This window comes from Ambystoma mexicanum, chromosome 4q (genome assembly GCF_040938575.1).
Source record: "Ambystoma mexicanum isolate Mex_15411 chromosome 4q, UKY_AmexF1_1, whole genome shotgun sequence".
NCBI lineage: Eukaryota > Metazoa > Chordata > Amphibia > Caudata > Ambystomatidae > Ambystoma > Ambystoma mexicanum.
Genome location: NC_090928.1, coordinates 981,221,464 through 981,239,422, shown reverse-complemented (window position 1 = coordinate 981,239,422; position 17,959 = coordinate 981,221,464). Strand labels below are relative to the sequence as shown.

Below are 17,959 nucleotides of genomic sequence, written 5' to 3'. Positions count from 1 at the left end.
GGGGGGGGGTCTCCCCCCGCACATATATATATTATATAAAAGAGGGTTGAATTAGATACTAATATATATATATATATATATATATATATATATACATACACACACACACACACACATTAGTGAAAAAGAGGGGTCTCACAGTAAACCGAGTGCAGTAGTCGCATAGATCCTTAGCTTTCTTGTTTTTTCTTGGTTTTAGAACCTCAGCTATTTTTTGGTGTGCTCGATAATTTAACTTTCCAGTCCTCCTGGGTTCATACATTTGTGGGATTCCCTCCCAGAGGAAGAACTTCCCTCTTATCCACTGTTTTGGGACACTCTCCTTCAAAGCCTCTTTTTGCCTAATGCAAGGGCAGGAGAAAGATACAGCTCGAGTTCTGCAAGATGGTGCTGCGATTGGCCAGTAATCATGCTGTGTTTTGCTTGGTTTAAGTACACTTAGGACAGAGGAAAAGCCTGTAGATCGCAAATCCTGGATCCTATGCAGGGGACTGGAAAACCCCAACATGGTCAAGCGAGTTGTGAAGAAGACGGAGGCTTAAAGGAATTGGGACCTGTTGTAAAGATTGTAAAAGCTCATCACAACATAGTCGCCTCCACCCAGTGTTCATTTTAGCACCCCTCCTGCCTTGCATAATCATGAGGCCCACCCACATGCAATAGAGCGCAAGCGCATCTGACCATCTATGTTTCGCAACTGCTAGCGCCCATTCGCAAGAATCTTTAAACAGAAACTAGGAGGCACTACAAAGCTTTTTCAACATCAGAGCATGTGAACAGAAAGTTACAGTTGAATAGTACCAACAAATTATAGTCACAGTGATCACAAGCAACCTCCATTTAAGGGCACGGACCACCTAGTGTGGTGACCTACAGCTACTGTGCTCAATTGGTAGTGGTACTGGGACAAGAAAGGCACAGCCAGGACACAATTGAGCCATGCTGGAGCACAGAGTGTCCCTGCTGTAACACGTGTCTGTATGCAAGCAAAGCTTCACGGCAAATTTAGGACATGATATCCTGAACTACAGGTCCAAGAACATTCTGCCTCCTAGCTCATGAAGGACACCCCCCCTGCTTGTCCATGCCTTTGAAGTATGAGCACAGCCACCTTCATACACAACCCAAATGCACGTCAGAATGCAGAAAAGCACCTTGAAGTGTCTACAAGAGGAAATGTGCACCGCTAGATGAAAAAGCAGAAATAACAGAAGATAGCATTTTGACCAGTTTACCCCTTCCGTGTTGGACTGGGGCGACATCCACCGTAATGCAGCTACAGAGTTTCATTTACTAGTACATGAAACAGTCCAAGCCAGCTAAATCGGTACTTTCTAACCAGACTGCCTTTAGGACAATAAAAACTGAATTTCATTTATACAATCCGGTCTTTCCCACCCCTAGCCTGCGTTGAAATATTCTGTTAAGAAATGTGTACACTTGCTGAGTCATGGGTAACAGTCTGGTCATGTGTGACATGAACAAGCTCATTGGCACTAGATAAGACTGTTGCCTACAGAAAATGCCATCAACAAAACTTAATTTGGAGCAGAAGCCCCAATAAAGCATCCTAGCATCACTGGGAGCACAGATCGAAAATTACATATACATAGACACATTGCACCGGTCTGTGGCAGTTTATTACGCGGTCACACTCAACTCAGGGAGCTCCTTTCCCCCTAAGCAAGGTGGTGCACAATAAAGCACTTATTTCAGGTTCAGTTTGGTGAGGCCTCCAACCCATCTCACAACCAACCCCAACAAAAACCCTGTATCATCAATGCACTAGGAACCAGGCCTGTGTATAGTAAGAACATATCTATTTATGGTTGGAGAAACAGGCAAACATCAGCCACCAATGCTGTGGCAACATCCAATATCACAACAATAGGTCTATTCTTCAAACAGATGACATTTTGAAATATGCAATCACAACTTACAACAGATTTAATTTTGATTTAACCAATGGAAAACATTTAAAATTTAATAGAGGGTCCACAGAAATAACTTGAAACAATACCCTTCTCCTGACAACCCCCACCACCCTCCAGGCCTCAATTAAATATGACCCCTTTGAAAGACAAGGTGCAAGGAGTGGGCGCACAGTGGAAAAATCGTGTTGGGCTTGTTACTAGAAATGCAATATTGGGGAAAGGAATACAGTGGGAAAAATAATTTTGCAACTTTGATTTAAAAAAAGGCAAGGTTGGGGAAAAAAGGACTCAAATGGAAATCGTTTTTCAACACATGAAAATAAAAAGGCAGAGCAGGATAACTGTCAGAGAAAAATGGGAACCAAAAGGGAAATTTCATTTTGTACCCACATACAGTTGAGATGCAATACTTCGTAATTCCGATTTAAAATGAATGGGGAATTTTGTTTTGCAACACACACAACGATGAGGTGCAATACTTGGCAATTCTGATTTGAAATAAATGGGGATGAATGGGAAATTTCGTTTTTGCACCCTCCACACTGACTTGGAAGGTGGTGTTTTGTGGATTACTTCTTTTTGGGATTATGGACACCCCTCCCCCCTTTCTATGTGGAACAAGGATTTCAGAAATGGTCAACCATGTTGTTATGGTTTATACCAGCTACAAAACACTATGTATGAATTTTGTTAAAAACTCAACCCTTGATTTTCTATATGGGAATTAATTGATTTACTTTAATCCAATGTGCTAAGGATTTACACAGCTTCACCCCTCCCCACACTTTAATGGAAAGGTTTAAGGAAGGCTGCTCCCAACACAATGCAATTTCAACAGAGAGGATGGTTTTCTATGGGGAATTAACTTTGAATGGATTTAATAAATTCTGCAAAGGGCCTATCTACTTTCACCCCCTCCTTGACCCACCAATGGAAAGGGATAAAGGAAGGTTACTCCCCACACAATTGACGGTTTTGGGATATCTACTTACAAGGGAGGCTTTGGTCAGGGAAAACAGCAGGGCTCCTAAGAGGACAGCACAGGTCTGGTCAAGGGCTTTCAGTCAAGGATTTCCTCCTGCACCCAGACTCCTCCTGCTCCTCTGGTTTGGGTACCAGCTAGCTTCTCTATGTTTTAGCCACTGTCTGCAATGCAAGGATTGAGGCCTCTCTGCTAGTTGTTCCTCACGAGAGTCCAGGAGCAGCTCTCTCTGGGAAGAATTCACAAAAACCCTAGGGCTACTGACACTGCAACATGGTCATAATTCCCAGTGTCATGATTGGCTAGCCTGCTCACTTCACCTCCCACCAAGACGCCCACTGGCTGCTGATAGGACCAGAAGTTGAGAGATCTGTATGATGTAGGCTAGGGTAGGAGGATAGATACAAAATGACAGGGGGTTTCTAAATCTTGTTCTGAAAAATCACATACTGCAATTACTCCCATGGTGTTTCAAATAACCCCATGATGAATATTATAACGGCGGATCAGACCATACTATATTTCGGCATGCCCATCCTGAGCGGAGCTACCATTTTTCACGGTTTTCAGCTAAAAATGGGACTATTTCCAATGTAAACCATATTTTCATGAGCTACTCCCATGCCAACTTTCCACTTTCCCTGGTTTCTGAAAATGGCAAATTATATACATCACAAAAATCTAGTTTTTAACAGGGTCCCAATGGGCTTTTTCTCTGGTTTCATTGGAACCCGGGGTGGGCGCTATAGGACACATTGCTCCTTTTATGAAGGAAAACTGTATTCAAGGTATAATCAATGGCAGGGCATAACCTGTCTTCGTAGGTTTAATTTCTTCTTAAGACAAGTGACCAGCCATCTGGTTTATCTATGTTTATCTTAACATTTCTTCTGCTTCGATTCAAAGCCTTGCGCTGTGCTTAATGTACAGTTTATGAGACGTCTGACCTCAGGGTAACTTCTACAGGACATGTTATCAGCAACTAATTGACAACCAAATATTCTCCTTGGTGGGCCGAGCCCAAACAGGTCTGGAGTTCAGATTTCAAAGGGTCTTTGTTCAGAACCAAATGTACCTTTTATGAGGAACCGGACCTTAAAGGTCGTGTCTGTTGGTTGTGTTATCAGCAATTCACCACAAATTCGATCTCCATCTTTGTATTTCTTTATATTTTTACTGAGCTTACAGGTTGGTTGCCTTGGTGAACCCAGCCCCCAAAGGTCGGGGTCACAATTCCAGATACGCAGCAGCTCAGTGGAGAAAAACAGCAGCCAGTTACCTGCATGGTTCTTACCTGCATGGTTCTAAAGGAATAACATTTCCCATTGGCACTGTATGCTTAACATATTGCATTTCAGATTACATTTAGGCCTGATATTCCCAAATAGCAATTTTCTTTACATACTGTATAAGCAGAAACAAGTTCACTCTCTCCACACAGATCATCCATAGTTGTATAAGGAAACAGTATTCAAATCTACACCAAACGAAATAGGCCCTTCTTTGTTCATGCTGTCATTTTATATGATGGGATTGATGTCTTTCTTCCTGATGAATGCACGCTGTCCTTCATTTTATTTCTTAAATGTCAGGTATCATTTCTCCTTTTTAGCTCCCAAATGTACAACCATTTCTTTTCATCCCACATGTACTGCCAGGTTTATTTTTTTTTAATCTGTCCATGTGTAATGTCTTTCTTTAATAGAACAGTTGAAATAGTATAATAATAATAATAATAATAATAATAATAATAATAATAATAGTATCCCAATGCTCCAAGTAGGCCTTTGAGAATGTTAGTTCATTCGTGAAAAGTGTCTTTCTCCACTTGCGCAGTTGTCCATTTTAATAGAGTGTAACTAGGCCCATTTCTTTCCATGTCACTTGGCCGCAAGTCAGAAAAAGAAGCTTTTTAGACTGGCCTGCATTTGTCAATGGATGGCACGAGCCAGCTTCACTCTTAAATACTGGTCTGGCCTCCATTTCTGACATTTAGGGGCTATATTTTACCCCACAGATCCTATGCTTTAGCAACTCAAGGGACAAACCACCTTAAGGTGACACCTAGATGCGTACATGTGAATAATGGAAAATTAATCATTAAGCTTCTTCCAATAATGTAGGGCTCATCTTTAATCAGACTGCAGTGCTCATGTGGCCAAGGTATTGGAGGATAATCAAAACAACAAGGCATGCTATTTCTGCCCAACATCACACTGTTTTAGAACAGGAGTTGAGTTAGTCCGAATTTAAATGTACTTCTGGCAAAAATAAATTAACCAGCTCACAATGTTAAAAGGATATATTTGTACCGCGCACTATCGCCACCGGAGTGGTCCCCTGGCGAATAGTCAAAATTCTATCTTACAGATATGAACACATTAATTCCCTTCTGGGTCGTTGTGCCATTTGGACCTGGCCGTACAAAGATCTGCAATTAAAAGGAATGAGTAATCGCCAGTATGTGCTGGTCAGAAGGTGAGCACTTAACTGTGAGGGCCAATCCGCTGGTAAATTACTTTAAATGAGAGGTTGGTGTTCCTATATAAACACAATAAATACAATAAACTGAGTCCTCTAGTGTCAATATAGCTAAAAGTGTGCAGATGCATCATTTAACAAGTGGGTTTATATATTCTATTTGAATCCTCTAAACTCCTCATCGATTACATTAACCTAGTCATCAATCTACAAAATCATTGGTGGGGATGTGGGGGGGCAGGATGGTTGAAAAAGAAAAAAGAAAAAAAATACAACAAAAAACCCCACCTTTCTTCCACCTGCATATATTGTACCATACTTGCCAAAAGGTACTTGCCCTAATAACCTATTCTCTTCAGACTGGACTATGCCAAACATTCTGCTTCCTATTCTCACAAAATGGCTGCAAAGAGTTCAAAATATGGCAACCAGAACGCTTCTTCACTCCTGTGCCAGGGACTTCTACCCAGGCGCCGTCCACAATTCACAGACTTCCTGTACACCTCAGATGACATCAAATCACCCTGCAATACCCACAAATTTGGACAAAGGGGGCTTGGGGAGACAAGAGGTGAAAGAAACACCTCAACCAGAAGCAAATAAACTAACCCTTTAAAACCCATACAGCACAATTACTGATTGTTCACCACATTGTATGGGGGAAAACAATAAAGAAATACAAATAAATCATGTGATGTAGACCTTTAACTGGCCTAGACACCCGGATTTTGAATGGGGTTCCCTGTGAATTCAATAAACCTGGACCATCTAATGTTCAAATTCTGGATCTTTCCAAAGCAGTGCTAATAACTTGCAAAATAATCTCACCATGACATCCATTCCCTGGAAGTTTTTCCCCCATTGGGAAAGCACTGCAACTCAAGCACATAGGAACGCCACCACCTGTGAACATAGGTCCTTTAATGCAGTGAATATAAACGGAGAGCTATTGCTACCCTCCTGGTTAAAATCACACGGGTTACAAGAAGCAACTTGTTTAAGTACACCCTTGCCTCGTTTAATAGCAGGTTTGTACTAGACATCAATCATTTCAACCGAGCTGTACAATACCCCATACAGTCAACACCATAGGTCACGCGATATCACTTCCTGGAAAATCATACGGGAACAAAGCGGCATGGTTTCAGTTCACTACTCCAACTTTAGCAAAAGGACGCTTCTGAAGTTGCAGTCTACCTTGTATTTGAATTGGGAGATTCGGACAGTTTCCTGCCATTTGCCATGTGGTATACTGGTACCAACGTATACCATGTGGTACACTGGTACCGCAACCTGGGCATCAAAAGAAACACGAGAAACATTCACACACCGCCAGGAATTGGATTAACACATAGTACACTCCTGCTACGAAAATAAATTCTATGCATGCACTTTAAAAAGAGAACACATATTAAAAGAGGCTACGTTTCTTCTGGCCGTGCTTCTCAATGAATGGGTAAAGTAGCTCAACAAATCATTACATTCAGGAGGTTGTTCTCAAATTATGGGGGCTACTGGTTTGAAAATAGGGGGATATGATGCCAAGATACACTCAAAACCAAGCGAAAAAGAAATCCTAAAATGAGAACAATTAGTACAAAATTGAGACATGAAGAAGTCATGAGATTGCATATGAAGTGTGGAAATACAATATAGATCACAAATAACTAACAGACAGTAGTGCACACTGAACACTTAAATACCTCTTGTTAATGTAAAACCTCTTACCTTAGAGATCGGGGATGCCCCTCGGATTCGCTCCACCAGGTCCCGGCCCTGAGGATGCACCCGAGCCACATGCTCCCACATCCGTTCCCACGTCTTCGGGTCCAGTGGGAAGCCACTACGGTTGACATAGAAGAGGATCCCTCCATCTTTGTCCTCCTCCTCAGAGCCAGCACCGCTGGCAGTCTGCAGACTGCTGCTGATAGGTACCAGAGTGGCCCCAGAACCCACACTGGGCCGGTCATGCGTGCTGCGGGACCGGACCGGCTTGGCCCCTTTGGCCACAGCACGGTGCTGGTGGTGAGGGCGGTATGAGCTGGAGCCAGTCATGGCGCAGCAGGGCTTGTGGGGCACGGGCCTTGTGCTCAATGAGGCTCCATGTCCAGGTATCTGCAGCAGTGGTCCGACCTTAAAGAGCCACAGCAGACCCACTCAGTCAGATAGTCCTAACCTAAACCTGGGGCAAATGAAAATGTACACGTCATTGGTTTCCAAGAGGGAGAGTTATTCGATACAGTGCAGACAAGCCCCAAACATGAACAGAGTGCTTTACAGAGGCATTTATCCATGCATAAAGATTTGAACAGGAGTTGCTGTGCTACATAGAACACTATGGCCTGAAGTGGTAGAGGCTGGATTAATGAAACCAAGATGTGATGGGGAGCCAAGCACATTGTATGTGTGCTTTTTTTAACATATTATATTTACAAAACGTTGCTAGCTATATTTTTTACATGAGCTACAAAGGCAGGATTGTGTACACACAGTCAGAGATTAAACCAGCAGTTGAATGTGGTTGCAGACAAGAGTGATTGCACATTGGCATGGCATTAACAGCAACACACACACCAAGCTTGCCAAGGGGAATCATCTTCAGTCAGAGCCGTTTAACCCAACAGCACTTTCCATGCTGAACTTGTATGCCACAATTTTTAACGAGAGAGTGATTTTAGAGTTCTCCATTCCCAAGTGCAGTTGACTAAACTCAAGGACAGCAGCTAAAACCAACATGTTGGTAAAAACGAAGATATCGGAGTTGCCAATACGTGGGAGGTGTTGATGAAGGCGACTGCTTGATGGCGGATTACGGTCCTAACCTACTCATCACCAATTCACAACATGAGGTTCTGACCCCTCACTAATGAGATCTTCCCCTTACGGGACATGACCCAACAGCTTCTTCAAATCCTCAGTGATACAAAGACTGCCAAACCCTTGAAGAGGTTATACACAGGTTTAGAAGCCAACTATACAATAACCCATTCCACTCCTGCAACCAGAGTTACGCCCACCATCTTCTACTTTTGGCAACACCACATTTCTCTCCCAAAGGAACTATGAACACAGTGAATTTTAATAAGGGTCGCCACGGCACACAAAACTGCTATCCATCCCCTAGTCATTGTAATGCATAATTCTAAAATCAAATCCTGGTAGGATGTGATGTCATCCTAAACCATCTTGGAGAGGATCCTGGCCAAGGTCTTGGTCTTTACTCTCCAGCCTGGCCTCATGAAAACGCGTACCTTTGCATGTGTTCTAGCCCCCACTAGTCCTGCGCAAGTGGGCTTTCAGAACATACGACTGATAGACAACGACAAAGATCAGAGCTCGTCAATCCACAGGATAGGATAAGATATGGGATTTATAACGCGCCTGTACACAAGTGTTTCTAGTCGCGACAAGTAGGAAGGAACAAGGGAGGAGAAAATAACGATTTTACTAGGACTTGTGTCATTCAGATAGAGCAAGTGCAGGGGGGGAAGTGCAGTTAACTCACAAGTGCAGCCAGCGGGTGGCTCATAAGTGCAGAGAGAAGGGACTGTAGGGTTGCAGATACAGACCCTTAAGTGCTGGGGAGCCCAGAGGCAGTGCAAGGGCAACTGGACATGCAGGAGCCTGGGTGCGAGTTCAGAGGGTGACCAGTGCGCGGAGCAGTCGGAGCATCAACAGAGGAGAGAAAGAGAAAGCTGAAGAGAAAAGGAAGGCCTCGAGTTGCTTCCGGAACCGGAGGTGGTTCTGCCCAAGTTTGAGAGAGGCATGGAGGCTGTTCCAGTGGGAGGCCCCAGCCGAGGAAATAGATCTGCCCCCAACTCTCTGCGCGGAGAAGCGTCTGACCCTCAGAGTTGGAGGTGGATGAGCGTAGAGCTCGAGAAGGAAGATGTTTTGGAAGAGAAAGCTGAGGTAGAGCGGTCCCAGGCCTCAGAATCCCTTGTGGATGATGCACATGCGGTTCCACAACAGACCTGCTGTGGCTTCAACGGCTGGAAATCCAGAGCTTGGCAAGGCACAGAGTCCAATCAAGTGCATACAGAAAGCTCCATTTTTAAAAAAAGAAAGCAAATAAAAATAAAATGTAAACATGTTGATTTGATTTATTTCTTATAGAGCGCTACACACCCGTAAGCCTCAGAGCGCTACACAAAACAAGTTTTACAAAGGTAGCGGGCGCCCCTCTCTCGCAAGAACAGACATGATAACCTGTTCAGTGGTTATTAACCACTTGAGAGTTCGCAGCCACTGCTTTTACTCACTGTGCCTTTCACAGATGGGAAATATCCATTTGCATATCAGTCTTTGTCCTGCCCAGGGGCAGTCCAGCACCGAAATACAATGGCAACTCCAATCTGAACGAGAGTACCACCAGCAACCCCATACACGTGTTTCACCCTTGTTGGGGATCATCAGTGAGGTGAAGCTGATGCCTCTCTAAGCACAGTGAGAGGGAGACCACGTCTGGTTGCCCCCAGGAGACCTAGGGTTACCAATCCCAGGTTCCTTAAAAAATAGTTTTACAAAGGTAGCGGGCGCCCCTCTCTCGCAAGAACAGACATGATAACCTGTTCAGTGGTTATTAACCACTTGAGAGTTCGCAGCCACTGCTTTTACTCACTGTGCCTTTCACAGATGGGAAATATCCATTTGCATATCAGTCTTTGTCCTGCCCAGGGGCAGTCCAGCACCGAAATACAATGGCAACTCCAATCTGAACGAGAGTACCACCAGCAACCCCATACACGTGTTTCACCCTTGTTGGGGATCATCAGTGAGGTGAAGCTGATGCCTCTCTAAGCACAGTGAGAGGGAGACCACGTCTGGTTGCCCCCAGGAGACCTAGGGTTACCAATCCCAGGTTCCTTAAAAAATAGTTTTACAAAGGTAGCGGGCGCCCCTCTCTCGCAAGAACAGACATGATAACCTGTTCAGTGGTCATTAACCACTTGAGAGTTCGCAGCCACTGCTTTTACTCACTGTGCCTTTCACAGATGGGAAATATCCATTTGCATATCAGTCTTTGTCCTGCCCAGGGGCAGTCCAGCACCGAAATACAATGGCAACTCCAATCTGAACGAGAGTACCACCAGCAACCCCATACACGTGTTTCACCCTTGTTGGGGATCATCAGTGAGGTGAAGCTGATGCCTCTCTAAGCACAGTGAGAGGGAGACCACGTCTGGTTGCCCCCAGGAGACCTAGGGTGCTTAGAGAGGCATCAGCTTCACCTCACTGATGATCCCCAACAAGGGTGAAACACGTGTATGGGGTTGCTGGTGGTACTCTCGTTCAGATTGGAATTGCCATTGTATTTCGGTGCTGGACTGCCCCCGGGCAGGACAAAGACTGATATGCAAATGGATATTTCCCATCTGTGAAAGGCACAGTGAGTAAAAGCAGTGGCTGCGAACTCTCAAGTGGTTAATAACCACTGAACAGGTTATCATGTCTGTTCTTGCGAGAGAGGGGCGCCCGCTACCTTTGTAAAACTACACAAAACAAAACTTACAAACATCAATATAATAAATAAAGAAAGATAAATAAATACAGGGGAGCAATCCAGAGTAGCATCAGAGAAGGAATATGTAAAAGTGAACATTTGTTAATAATTAGGCATCATACTGAAATAATCAAGAAGACTAAGATCCCAAAGGTAGGAGAACAAATCAAATTACAGATAATAGCAGAATCAGATAATAAGCTCGAGATTAGTAGAGCCCCAAGGAAAGTATTTACACAGTTTCAGGTACATAGGTAGAGTGCCAAGTCCACATCCCATCACAGTGCAGTCACTATTCCCTTGGGAGCACCAACTGGCCAAGTTGATTCTATGCAGGAATTTTAAGTCTGACGAGAGCACTACGCCTGGCCCCGTCTGTGCACGTAGCCAGGTCAGAACTTTATTATGGAGTGCTTCTCTGGGTTCATTGTTCGTTGGTCTGGGGACATTGGAAATAAAGTTCTGAGTGTCCAACACTAAAGCCTTAGTGTCTTCATCCTCCCGGGGTGGCATATTCATTTTCCTGAGGCGGACAGTCCTTGGGTCTGTCCTTCTAGGCTTCTGAGCCTCACAATGACCACCCAACCGTACTGGCATGGGAACAAAAACAGGTTCTACCAAAGCCAAACTGGGTTTTTGTAGTGACTTATTCGCTAAAGGAGGAGGGGCGGAGTCTGTCATTTTGGGGGAAACAAAGGTCAGCCCTAGGGCCAGTATGCGACACCATCGGCAGGTCAACAGAGGATGCAGCTTCTTTGTAAAGAAACTCTGGGTGTAGCAGGTTCCTTTAGGCTGTAAACTCAAGGGTGGAAAGTTATTTGCTTCTGGCCAATCAGTTTGAGAGGAGCATGACACCTTATCAGGCGACACCGTCTTTAATGGATCTTTGGTCGTGTGCTCATTTCTAAGGAAGAAAAATTCATGATACTTCGACATTTCAGCTGAAAAGGTCACAAGCCATGCATCAAAGTCCTCAGAGGTGTTGCAGTTATTCAACTCTGATGAGGGATTCTTTCCAAAAACTCCAGTGTTCAAGAACGCCATTCTCGTCAGTACTTTCCGGTGAAAGAGAAGGAGAGAGTGGGAGCAAGGCAGGGGGACGGGGGGAGGATGTCGCTACTCTCCTGCTAAAGATGGTGGCTGCGTAATAGGGGATAGACAGTCCGTATTTGATTCAATGTTGCCAATAATGTACAAACTAGGAGTGAATGTCTCGGTATGATAGCTCAGCAGTAACATGCTCGCCTTGGAAGCAAGACACGGCGCAACACAGGTTCGATCCCAAGGTCCATGCTTAGAAACCTCTGGGTATTAAGCACGTTATAAATTACCTATCATATCATAACAAAAACGCCTCAATGTGCTCAACATACTCAATGGGTTTATCTCACATTTAACCGAGACAAGGCTCGGCAGCCTAAGAGTTCTGCATAGATCATGGTTCGAAATTGTAGCCTAGAAGAGCCTGGTTAGCTTGACACGAACAGCTAACGGGAGCTACTTTGGCTCCTCGGGCCAACTAATGCTGAACAAACATGTGTATATTTAGATTTGTGTGTTTGGGTCAACCTATGAATAAACAGACCCATCTATACAACATTTAAAGTTTAAGGGGTCATAAACGATGGATAAAATGATATGCTTGCATCTCATGTGGAGGTAACATTTGGGACATGCTATGTACTAGCGCCTCATTCCCCAATGGTAGTGCCTGGTCAGTGGTTAATACTGGATACCCAGAACTGCTTTTAGCACCTGCTTATCAACTCTTAATTGCGATCCCTGCAGATGTTTGTTCATTACAGAAAACCTACTGGAGAGCAGGGCAGAACCGAACTCCTTATCCCAAAGGACATATCAAGCAGTTTCTCCTAGAACTCTTCTGAAGCAGCCAAAAAAGAACCTTGCCGCAGACCCCCTGCAGCCCCATCACTGGTTCCACCAAGAAACATTTATGTCAACAGCAAATACCTTTGTATCCCTGATCCTCTACAAAAGCAACGGGAGAATATGATTCTTGCAGCTGCATTCTGGACGCTTGAGACTACACCGGAGGGGCGACATTGCACCAGCTTTATGAATACCTGCTCCAGGGGCTACTCGTTAAGAAAAGACTACACTTCTTAACCCTTTGCATCACCAAACGTACCCTTCAGGGCCATGGAATAAAATTCAGTCAGGGGAAAATCATCCATGCCACCCCCAGGGCCACCAAGATCCAGCTGCAATGTATGAAACAATTCCATGATGCATCACAAAGAGGCTAACATGACAGCCAAACCTATGGAACTCACGTCCAAGGGGAATTTGTCCAATCCAGGATCAACAACTCTTTCAGAAAACATTAAAGACTTGGCTATTCAGTCACGCAAATCCACCCAGCGCAAAGCTAGAGCCTCACCAAATTGCATAAAACCCTCCAACACACTGATTAACGTTGATGAGTTTAACTCCAGACTCCCTCAAAAGCATGAGCCTGGGGATTCAACTACACCAGGTTGTCCAAATCCAGGCCTCGAGTTGGACAACCCTGAACTACACAATAGATCCCCAGGGAGGGCAACTACAGAGTACTCGCTAAAAAAATCGTCCTTGGACTAAAACCTCATTTGTATTTCTATTTCTTTGAAGAACAGGCATGCCAATTTCGTTCGGAAGTGACTTACAATAGCATATTTACAGACATAAAGAAGGCATTTCCAGGAAGGGTTGCAGTAGAATGGCACAAGGATGAGAACAAGTGGGGAGCCTGTTTACAAGGGTGTGAACAAAGTGGGACAGAGACAGCTGGAGTCAGTGGGTAGCTCGAACAGTAGAGAACCCAAAGACCCACTCCTCCACCACCAGACTGCACCTTAAGCCACGCTCCCTACAGGGTCGAGTCTTAAGATGGCACTCCCATTGCAGCACAGCCACAGAGCCTAGGCAGTGGAACGGGCTAGGATGGCGTGGGCCTCATTACCTGCTGCAAGAAGTCAACGCAGACAGAAGCACTAGAATCCAGGCACCTGCCTGAAGGCGAGTATGTTGCAGAGAAACCCTCCCAAAATGGAGCCCAGTGCAGCATGAGGGGATACTCACAAGGGGCCATTGTAAGGTGTTCTCTACAGTCTATGTTCTCCTAAATATTTCCCCAACTGATGTAGCAGTTACCCTTGATTTCCTCCCGTGCATTAACCCACAATAATTTCCTCTAGGTGTCCCCACTGAAAGGTAGCTCCATGGTGCTCCCACATGCCTCCTCTGCTGCGGTCCTCACTCCAAGGTGCTCCACCATTCATTCAAAGGCGATCCAGACTAGGACTTGCTCCTGAGTGCCCACCTCCTGCCCGCAATCTACCCAAGAATGTTCTCCCTAGGACTTTGCTCCTAGGTGCACCCCCCAAGAGGATGTCCACACGGCATACATACATACACACACACTTCCCTCGCCTCTAACCTGCCTTTGTCCCTCACTTTCTACTTCACTCATCATGGTCACATCCCGAGCACAGCTGGCCGTACCTCCTACCTGAACTTTAAAATGCCCAATGTTGGCTATACCTAATCTATTTATGCCTACTTACGTATTGTCACAGTGACTGTTCCAGTTACTCCCCTCGACAGCTGATCAGAATATCCCTCAAACTCACCCATTGTAAGAAGCTCACTGCTTCCCATCAAATCGGATTTCTTATCTAGTGTACGTTCTTTTGTTATCAAAAGAGCATTGTTCCTCCTGTATATAAATAAAGAAATCTGCACGCAGCACACCAGCAAAACAATGATGCATACACCTCTCTGCCCATACTTGCCAAACCCAACTTGGCTATTCCATAGCACCAAGAGACCGAGTAAATGGCAGAGGATTACCACATGAAACCCAACGACACGCCCAGGGCACTGCTCATATCCTGACACTCAGCCCCTTCATTGCAAACTGTGTCACTTCTCGAAGGCACACGTGCACACCAGTAGCAGCCGCTCACCTTGTTAAGAGGCACCTGACCTCCCACTGGCTCAGCAACAGCATGACACCGATTGCTTCAGAAAACGTATGCGTTCTGTTCTCCTCATCCCCAAAATGGGGGCGGTTTCTGCGGAGCTAAGGCAAGCAGGCTCGCCGATTGTAAATGACACCCGGCCTGGCGCTTCTCGGGCTGCAAATCTGGCACCCGGGCCTGCAGCCCAAACCCCCACGCCAGCAGGCAGATACTGACAGGCACGAGGAAAGAGGGGGTGCTGAGCCAGCTCAGCTGTCACCGCGAGGGGCGGGGTCGGAGAAGCGAGCTGAGCCACGAGCAGCGGCAATGAATGAAGGAGCAGCTGCGCGCGAGAGCGCACACACACACACACACTGCCTGCTGCAGCACGGCGTACCACCCTGCCCACGTTTCTCGCACATCCAAGGAGAGTAATGCACGAGATAACCCCAGAAGCAGGGAGGGCTCGAAGCCTGGCACATCTCTACTCAGACAACGAGACCAATGCTCAGCAGGGCAGCCCAATGCACGGACACCCCTAAAACGTACACAATCCGGGGTTCGCAGCTCCTTCCACTGTATACCTTAAGAACCCATTGCCTGCTCTCTAATCAACGAATGCGTGGCTCTTTCCTCATTAGATACAGTATTTTGTAACGGGAGCTTCCTGCTGAACATGCAACGCCAGCAACCCTACTCCACACCACACACATGCTACTGGGACAGAATGCGCCCTTCTATTTTCAGCATACTCAAATCTTTTAAACACAAAGCAGTCCCCTACCCAGTAATTCAATGTAACAGAGTTCTCCTGCAAAAACAGTCACCCACTTGACCCCCTCCCCTGCCCCACCACATACACAAACTGAGGTACACGTCGCTACTTATAAACGGTTTACTTTACAACAGCAGCCCCACGAATTATGTAGACCTCGCACAGTGCTACAGAAAGAGGGGGCAGCCTGTTGAAACTGAACTGCAGGGCTGAAGTCGAGGGCAAATGCGGGCGTGGGATGGGGGGCGGAGTCCACCCCCGACTCCACCACCCTTAACCCCCCCCCCCCAGCTAAAATGAGAAACATATGTCCTCTTTGAATTCATGAATTAAAGCCAGTGCTTTAAGTGGGGTAAGAATCGAGAGGAGGGAGGGAGGGTGGGAGTCATTTGGGGGGCGTGACCTTAAAAGCGTACACAAACCATAGTAAAGTACGCAAACATTTTGTATATTTGTATGCCTACCTTACTATGGTTTGTGTAGAATGCAAACAATCTTTTATAAACATACAAATATGTAACATATTTCTAGGTTTATAAAAGATGGCTTGCATACTACACAAACCATAGTAAGGTACGCACATAAATATATAAATGCTTACATTTAAATATTTGTTTGCGTGCCTGACTATGGTTTGTGTACTTCAAGATGACTTAAAAGTGCATAAACCATAGTAAGGTACGTACACAAATATATAGCATTTATATATTTGTGTGCATACCTTATGGTTTAGGTACTTTCCAAGTCATCTTTGTTAAACATTTCTGTTTATAAAAGGACTAAAAAGTACACAATTCAATCCATCTTTTATTCTAAAGCTTTGCCGACGAATAAAGCCCGAGAAGTCTTTGTCTGTCGTAGCTTTATAGAAATATGTCGAGGAGTCCACAGGTTCGACGGGGTTAAAGGCGCCTCAGTGACCTGGGGAAACTAAGGCACAGTAACATCCTCTGGTAGTCAGTGACTGACAGAAGTGCCAGCCAGCTACAGCGACGCTGTGGTTGGCTGACACTTCTGTCAGCTTGCCTGACCTAATGGCGGGCGCGTCTCCATCCGCAACAGGATAATGCATCCCACCAATGTTGTGGAGTGACCGGGGCACCCCGGCAGGGCCACGGCTCAACTGCACTTTCAGGAGACAGCCGGGACAGTTCCATTTCTGTACTGTAAGTCGCAGGAAAAACATTTGTATTGGGTTCTTGCAGTTTAAAACATGCACACCTTTTAAAGTTTTCAAAAACACTATTAGAAGAAAATATCCTCCCTTAGTTTTGTGTGTGTGTTGATTTTATGAGAGGCAAATGCCATTTGTCCTGTTCAATTTAGGTAAGCCAATTAATGAAATGTGTACATTTCACCTTGATATGCAAATTGCTGGTGATGTCACCACCCCATTGCGTTTATTTAGGAGTACCCCCATTTTAATTTTCAGGACTTGGCCCCTGATACAGTCACTTCCACCAGACCACGGTGCGTGTAGTGGCTGCCCAGCAGTTACTGCGTCTGGGAGCATTCCAGAGCCTGTACTGTCCCTAAATGAGCAGCTACTATGTCTACGATACCAACAGGCTGCCCTGTGCAATTTCAAAACCTTATGTTTATAAAGTCACGTACTTACAATTTTTAATTTGAACAGGTGAGAAATAAAATACAAGTAATGACAGCTTCAGCTGCAGCCTCTTACTTAAACGTGCATTTCCAGAGGTTGCAAAAGGGCCCCTCTTACCAATATAATAACAAAGGGATGAGAACGGTCTAAGTTAATGGATGCTAAAAGAAATGCATATCAAATACACTACAAGAGCTGGGTGGCATGTACTCACCAGACGCTGCTTGGAAACTGAAAAGGAGTGTTTCGTAGAGGGACGCCTTATGTTGATTTCATTGTCAATTGAAACACACTTTTAAAGTCCATATGAGACCTGATAGCATTGCGTTTGTTTAAAAGTTTGCCGACACTTTCTAAAATGCCTTTAAGGCGTTATGACGTGTTTCACGTATTTATGAAATGCCTTCAGTCGACTCTTGACGTTTTCGCGTAGGACGTCTACTTGTTTAGGAAGAAAGTCATGGAGGAAAGAGGACGCTACGCCGTGCACGGGCAGGTTATTGTATATTTAGAAGGCGCTTATACATCTCGGAAGTGTTTCGAAGCGCCTTGTATATTTAGGTGCCAGTGGGTTTGTTATTTTGATTTTGGTTGTCTCAACAGCGGATATTTGTGTGTCTTCTTGGCTTGTAAGTATTCTTCCCAACCCCAAACAAGTGATGTATGGCTGTGCCGTGCACACCCTGGGAATTTCAGGACAGATGTTTATTTGTTTT

At 45.1% G+C, this 17,959-nt stretch overlaps 1 protein-coding gene across 3 annotated transcripts in view; it reads right to left on the bottom strand.

The window, feature by feature from the left end:
* VASH2 (vasohibin 2) overlaps positions 1–17,602 on the bottom strand; it is a 368,982-nt gene extending 351,380 nt beyond the window's left edge. Inside the window, exons 1-2 of one of the 3 annotated variants that reach the window (XM_069608543.1) lie at positions 17,458–17,602; positions 7,126–7,579 (exon numbers count right to left, since the gene is read on the bottom strand). In XM_069608543.1, the coding sequence (XP_069464644.1) occupies positions 7,126–7,452 (327 nt within the window). In that variant the 5' untranslated portion in view covers positions 7,453–7,579; positions 17,458–17,602. Of the gene's footprint in view, positions 1–7,125; positions 7,580–14,865; positions 15,173–17,457 lie in introns of those variants that run through there. The other 2 variants (XM_069608542.1, XM_069608545.1) reach the window with 2 other exon arrangements.
* Positions 17,603–17,959: the final 357 nt, after the last annotated feature.